General features: G+C 55.0%; 1 protein-coding gene across 1 annotated transcript; it reads left to right on the top strand.

The window, feature by feature from the left end:
* Positions 1-2,907: 2,907 nt before the first annotated feature.
* LOC119092174 (uncharacterized protein KIAA0825 homolog) lies at positions 2,908-7,568 on the top strand (the record flags this gene model as incomplete). Its single annotated transcript, XM_037215151.1, has 4 exons — positions 2,908-3,338; positions 3,825-3,957; positions 4,030-4,271; positions 7,550-7,568. Coding segments are annotated over 4 exons (825 nt in total), but the record flags the coding sequence as incomplete, so codon positions are not given.
* Positions 7,569-7,573: the final 5 nt, after the last annotated feature.

Genomic DNA, 7,573 nt, shown 5'->3' with positions numbered 1-7,573 from the left:
AGGCAAACAACAACAATCCAATGCGCAGTCACACAGCTTGCCCTCGTTCATGTTTATTTAACCCAAACATGCCAGTTTTCTGATGACGTCATTAGAACACACTATTCACTTCTTAGACCGTATTTAGAACAATGATGATGCTGAAAAGACCAGCTAAGTTCCACAATAACAGGAAAATTACCTTTTTCCTGGTTTCAGATGTCAAAACCACTTACAAATGGGCATTCAACTAAAATGTGTTTTATCTTGGCCATCTGGACTTACGGCATAGCGATTCCGCAGGATACCGATTTGGTTTGTACCAAGAAGCCCAGAAACTGCAAGTATTGTTATGTTTTTCGCATACATGGTGAAATCTTGAACCTATTTTGCCGGAAATTTCCTGCAAAAAGGTATGTTCTTGCCTTTTAACGGCCATCGACTGGAAAAAAATAATTCAAGTTAGTTTGGGGCAAAAACTTGCATGGTTGATTATCAGCCTAAGAGATGAAATACTGGAGCATGGCAGAGACGACAGTCAATGCGCAGCCCTGACATTTTCGAGGTGGGTTATTTTGTTTTTGTACACAAACGGTGGGTAGGCTCTGTCTTCGTGATGGTGAGGTGCCTTGTCGTCGCCGGTTACGTGGGTGTGTTGCCTGGTCCTTTTATCGGGTTTTAGATTCTTCTACACATTGGTGCCCGCCATTCCTGCAATGGTGAGAGACCACACTTAACTTACACCGTACACCGAACATATCTGGCGTAGCAGTGACAGCCTCAAAAATTTCAGGCATGTGCTCCGCAAATCCGAGTGTTTAGAGTTCGGTGCACGGTCGCATCAAGTTCAGCACAAAAATGGCAATATTTAAAGGAGCAAGATGCTTTAGGATTAATTTTCGTGAAAATACCCTGAAAAGCATGTCATTCAAAGAAGTTGAAAGTCCATCCCAATTTGATCAAGCATGAGTTTGTTGCATGCATGAGCAAGGCTTATGTTATATGTGTCACATAGGCGTTCAAGGCTATGATTTTTTTTGCAGACCAGGCAGGTGATGCCAATAGCTTGAGCTACTGAGAGCATCATAAGGCCATCATAAAAGCAACAGCCACCTCCATGCATTGACATGGCTCATGAGTTGACAAGCTACCAAGAATTTCACTGGTAAAACTCAGAAATGCTGCTCATACTTGGTCATAGTGATAGAAAAACTATGGCTGAGAAGGATCATTAGGCCCTTCCCATCTTTGGGATAATTTAGCACTGGCGTCAGAGTTGCATAGGAAAAAAGTCAGGTGAAACTGTGTTGGATTTGAAATCAGAGGGCCATTTGTCCGTCCTGGTAGCTCAGTTGGTTAGAGCGCCTGCCGTCCGATCCACCCACCCGTGGCGGGGTGGGTTCGAGTCGCTTTAGGGGCTCGCTATTCGTCCTTGACAGGTATGGCCTGCGGTCGGTGGCAGCGGTCGGTTAAGAGGGCAGGACGGAGGACGGACCGTGCCGAGCATTGTGGCACATTAAGCTTTCGCCACCAAATTCTGCCGGATCAAATCTTTAATAAATTTTAAAAAATTGGTCACTGCATGCCTGCATTACTTCACCATGTGCACATGCTCCCAAATTGGCATGCTGTTGACAAGTTGTCAACAACTCAGATGTTGTTAACAACCAGAAGTGTTTGGTGTGCCTCCCATCACCAGTTAACTGGTTGGATAATATCCTGGTTGGTGGGCACTTAGGATATCAGGGCCAGGTACTCCATCATCAGACATACTTCTGCAGTAGCCTAGCATGTAGGCGATCACTGTTTTATCAGACAGAACAAGTAGGTGCAAAATTTGAAATATTTCATATGATCATGACAAGGGTTTTTGAGTGACTGTGGAGCAAGGTGGTAGATACAACCTTGCATAACTGCTAGATTTGCATAACTGCTAGATGGAATTGTCAATAAATTAATATGATAACTAAAGGGATTAAGACTGATGTACCAGTACTTTATTGCTTGAATGGATGTTTATGTTTCAGTTGATGGAACTTCAAATATGTTCATGATGGCTACTAGTGGGATTTTATTCTGTAGCCTGTGGGTGAAGTACATCAGCTTCTTGCATATGTATATGCATTGATCTCCATGCAAGTTTAATTGTGTGTTACAGGTTTTGTATATGCAAACAATTTTAAGAAATGAGGTGCTTCCCTGTCAAGATGTAATCCTGCCCTTTTCAACAAAAGAAGGGCTTCTGCATTCTACTAGCTTTTTTGGACAGCACTGCAATGTGAACATCCTCCAGTCAATCTCCATCACCCCAGAAAAATGATTGACATTGTGAGCCTTCTGGAGCTAACGGATGCCGCGTGTAAGTCGGAGCTGGCCGCGTACCGCGCTGGCGAGCCGCCAGCGCCGCGACGCGTTTGTGTGACGCTGCGCCTGTGGTCGGCCGACTGTCCGGGCCTCGCGACGCCGGCCACGGCCGACTGGGCTCTCTCGCTGCGGCAGCTGGACCCGACCGACCCCGAGCCGTCCGCGCCAGCCCCCTTCACCGTCCCCGCACCTGCACCAGCCCCAGCCCCAGCCCCAGCCCCAGCTCCAACCCCAGTCTGTAACGGTCACGTGGAGGGGGATGGGCGGGCGGCGCCGCTCAGCCCCGCCTCGCCCACGGGCGTGTCGACGGCTCAGGACGCCGCGCACGCGACCAGGTCGCTGCTGGAGCACCTGCGCCGGCTGGCGGACTGGACGCGCGAGACGGGCCGCGCCGACCAGCTATACCCGGTGACGGGGTCGGCGCAGCTGGTGCTTCACCAGCTGCGCTTCCTCGAGCTGCTGCTGGGCGCTGAGGCGGCGAGCCTGCGCGATGGTCGCGCCGCCGCCGAGGGGTTGCTGCGCGAGCTGCGCGAGCAGCTGCTGGGCTGGCACCGGCAGCAGCTGGCGGCGCGGCTGCTGACCGACCCGGCGTCACAGGACTGGCAGGACCACCGCGCTGCCGACGAGGGCGGCCGCTGCTCGCACGCCGTGCAGTGGTGGTGGCTGCACCTACAGGCGTTGTGTCGCGACGCCAAACGCCATCTGTCTGCCGCGCTGGCCGACGAGCTGCTGGTTGAGCTGCTGACACTATCGCTGGGCCAGATCACCGTCCACTACGGCCAGGTGACGCTGGCGTCGGAAGAGCGCACGGCGCAGCTGCGCGTCGACCTCGTGGCCGTGCTGCTGTGCGTCTCCGAGCTAGTGCTGGCGGTGGCGACGGCACCCGAGCAGCTGTTCGCCGCTGAGGAGGACGGCTCGCCGGCCGCTCTGGTGGCCGCCCAGTGTCGTGCCCTGCTGCTTCTGCTCGGCCACCTGGCGGCGCCGCTCAAGATAGTGTACAAGCGCTGCGGCCGCGTGACGCAGCGCTTGGAGCCGGCGCCGCCCTGCTGGCTGTCGCTGGTGCGGCCGCAGCTGGTGCCGCCCGACGTGCGCGCGCCGCACCAGCTCGACACCAACGCCGCGGTGTACCTGCACGTGCGTCTGCTGGCCGCCGCCTTCCCGTCGCCCGGCTGCTGGCCGCTGCTGGTGCGTGCACTGGTCGCGCGCGACTTCACGCTGCCCGTGCTGCTGCTGGCGCACCTCGAGGAGCTGGCACAGCGAGACACCCCGCCCGCGCCTGCTGGCGACGCGCGCACTGCCTGCGGCGGCGTGATGTGCTGCGACGCGCCCGACGCCGGCTGCGCGGCGCTGGGCGCCGTCACGCCGCGTCGGCTCTTCTCGGCGTTGGTGCTGGCCGTGGCGCGCGCGGCGCCAGCGCGCCGACCGTTGGCCGCGCTGCTGGTGCCCTGCCTGGCGCGGCGCGGCGACGCCGTCTGCCCGAGGCTCTGGAACCAGCGGCGGCCGCTCTGGCTGCAGGCGCTGGTCGACCTGGTGCGGCCGCTGCTGGCCACGGCCGTGGCGGCGTTGGTCGAGGACGTGCAGGAGGGCACGCCGCAGGGCGCCGAGCCGCTGGCCGTGACGCTGCTGCAGTACGTGCGCGAGGTGGCGGCCGACCTGCCGCCGGCGTTCGCCGCGCTCGGTGATCAGGTGCCGGCCGCCGCGCCGCCGCTCGGCCTCGGCGTGCACGTGCTGCTCAGCGGGCTGTACGACCTGCTCAACGACCAGGAGGTGGTGATGGGCCTGGCGGCGCCGGGCCAGGAGCGTCGTGTTGCCGACGCGCTCGTGGCCGTCGGCGAGACGCTGTGTCGGCTGGGGCCGGGGCTGCAGCACGAGACGACCGCACTTGCCGAGGTACTCGGCCTGCTGGCCGGCTCGCCGCCGCCGCTACCGCCAGGACGCGGACGCGACCCGCCGACGCCGACGCCGACGCGCCGGCGGTCGAGCTGGCGGCGCGTGTCGCGGCCGACCACGCCGGCCGCCGCGCCCTCTGGCTGGCGGCGGCCGTGCTGCGCGAGAACGTCGACTGGCTGCGCCGCCGGCTGGGCGTGGCGCCGCCGCTGTTCGGCCAGCCGGCGGATCCGGCCGGCGGCGACCTCTCGCTGCGGCTGCGCGAGGAGGGCGCGCTGCCGGCGGCGGCTGCGCTCCGGCTGGAGCAGCGACTGCTGGCGCAGCAGCCGCTCGACTGGCGCGCGCTGCTCGGCTGCCGGCTGGGCCAGACGGAGCCGCTGGTGCGCGACCTGGTGGCCCGCCGCTGGGAGCTGCAGCCGGACGCCGTGCTCTCCGACGGCCAGGCGGAGATGGTGGAGGCGCTGCGCCGTCGTCTGCAGCTGCTGTAGCTGAAGCCGGGGGGCGCAGCTGACGCCTGCTTAAACCAGCCGACGCTCGGCGAGATGGTGTGGGGCTGTGCTCCATCGAAGTGAGGGTCGGTTGCAGTCTGCAGCTTTTTGGTGGTTCTTGTCGTTGAAGCGTTGTAGATCTACCTTTCATCACTCATATGTGTCCGTCCTCCCGTATGTATCGTAGATACTCATATGTATCCACGATAGCTGAACACATGTGTTTTATGGTCAGGCGTCGCACAGCGTAGTGTACACGTCATGCATTGTCATATTATCAGTTGTATCGTGCTGTGTGTTTGCCCGAGCTGTGACTACCGCACGGCGAAGGCTGATGTGACCATCTAGTCAGTGTTCTTGTTACCAGAGATACTGCAGATTCTGCTGGCGGCGTTTATGGTCGTGTTGCAACTCGGCTCCTGGGATTATTTTTACATCGAACGTCACGCTGCCTGAAGGTTCAACGTTCCTCAACCTGTTCGTCATTCATGTTAAGATAAGGGCGTCATCCTCCATATGCCTGCTTTCTAGTGTTTACTGGTATGCCACTCCAGCACATTCCACAGAAAAGATTGCAATGTAGCTCACGTGTGTGGTTGTCATTTATTGTACGTTTATGCCATTAGGTGTGTTTTCCGCTGTTTGATGCCTTGTGCTTTCCAAGACTCCGTCCAAAGGTCAGTTGCCAGGAGTGACAATCTCATGAAGATTACTAGTTGTTTTTAAGCATTAATAAAAATCATTCAGGAGGAAATGCAAGTTGAAGCAGTGCCGAACACATTGAAAAGGGACGAGCACGTCCGCTGCGGGAGTCGCCTTACTACCAGCTATAGGTGGCGCCACCATTGTCCGTTTTGCGCAATATTCGTTCTGTTTTCTATAGGCACCGAGCTGTTTGCGATTTGTGCTGGCGCACTGTCCAGCTACTTACCATCATTTGCACAGATGCATATCTTTAACATACGGATAAATATGTCGCCCAATTCGAGACGGGCGGGGTTTAATTTGAACGATGTGACGTGAAATGTGTACCGTCATAGCTGGTGGAATATACGCGAGCGCGGGACTAGGGCACGAGTGAAAAATTTCAAATGAGCTTTTCAACGGGGGGGTTATCGCAACACCTAATGTTCGCAACCATTATAATAGGTTTTATCAATACCTTGCGAGGAACAGGGGGCTGCAGATGAAATGGTCGTGACTATTTTTAGGCTCTTCTTTGCCTCTAGCGATCATTAAACTGCAAACTGGGCAATAATTCCACATGCATTGGGGGCACACCAGTGAGAACACCATTTTCATGTATCACTCAATCACTGAAAATTTCGAACGTCTGCAAGTATCAACATGACACTGATTCTGACGCTCCCCAGCGGGGCAGGCAATCGGGATCTTGGCACTGCCTCTGCCAATACTGCCCCCCCCCCCCTCCCACTGGCGGGTAAGTCACGTGATCACGATGTCTGGACCCGGCACTAAATAGCTTGAGGATGTGAACATGCATAGGCATTTGAATGTTACGGTGAGGCGATCATGTAGTGGGACGGTAAACAGAGCTGGCTGGGGCAGACAACAGCATTGAAAAGCCTGGGCCGATGGCTGCAAGGTTGGGTGTGATGGCTCATGCATTACCGTTACGAATATGTAAGCAGTATCAGAGTGACCCATTGGAACTATGCAGGCCGATGATAACTTACTGACTAAAACATAAAAGCAAGTTATCATGTGCTGCACAGGGCTGTTTTAACATCATGAAAGCCTTGATTTGCAAATTACATAGTCCATGTCCTTGAAGTCGGGGATTTATCCCGCGATTTTTTATGGCGAGTTCCGATTTCTCTAAAAACACGTGTTAGGGGGCAATTATGGCATAATGTCAAAAATAACGTTCATGTTTCCATATCATGTGATCTTTGAGGTCAAAGAAAAGGGAACTCCATATCACAAAAAAATCCCGGCTGATTTTAAATTTTCAGGCAGAATACGCGCCACAGAGAGAACTAGTGTCCTTCAAAAATTATTGACCTATCAAGGTCACATTTCACGGTCAAATCCACGCTCAAAAGCGAGGAACTCCACATCACCAAGAAATGACCAGCCGATTGTAACTGTTCAAGCATCAGAACATTCGCAACTAGCGTCCAGGGGTGTCAATTTTTGTAAATTATGGGGGTCCGAACCGAAGGCCCAACATTCTAGCCCCCTCCCCATTTTCTCACCGGATTTAGCCCACTTTATTTTGATCAAACGCAATGCATGCTCTTAATCCTTGTATGATTTATAAAAGTCTTTAATTTAAGCGGTATAGAAGTCATGTAGGGTTGGAACCAGGGAGCAGGCACTGGACGCACGCGTCTCTTCTGATCGGCACGTGAAGGCGCCCCTTTAGAGGTCACCCTAAGGCGCCGGTCGCGCTCCTCTATGATGGTCATGGTAGGTGGCACGCATTTTCGTCGTGGGGGACGGGGACCATAAAGGTTGGCCATGAAGGACTTAGTTTATCTTCATATTCCAGGGCTTTTCACTTAAATCTCACAAACAATTGCGTGTTTTATGGCGTCGGGTATGTGAAGTTTATGGCGACGTTTATCCGCTCAGCTGTTACGGTTTTTATCTTGTGTTGAAAGCAACCATGACTTTTTGCTATGAGAGTGGTGGAAGACGCCATTACGCAGAAGAATCAAAGGAGAAAGTCTTTGTGTTATGATCATATTTTTCCCATGTTTTTTGAAGTGTTCCAGCCAAAAACATCGGGGAGTCAAGTCAACATTGGGGGCTGTATCGTGATGTTACTGGCGTGCGCCTGAGTCCGCCCCTGCTCGCGCCGCCAGTGCTGCTGTGCCTCGGTAGGCCGA

This window comes from Pollicipes pollicipes, unplaced genomic scaffold (assembly GCF_011947565.3).
Source record: "Pollicipes pollicipes isolate AB1234 unplaced genomic scaffold, Ppol_2.1 Scaffold_3447;HRSCAF=4054_pilon_pilon_pilon, whole genome shotgun sequence".
Classification (NCBI taxonomy): domain Eukaryota; kingdom Metazoa; phylum Arthropoda; class Thecostraca; order Pollicipedomorpha; family Pollicipedidae; genus Pollicipes; species Pollicipes pollicipes.
The sequence above is the reverse complement of the archived record's forward strand: the minus strand, read 5'-3'. Positions and strand labels throughout refer to the sequence as shown.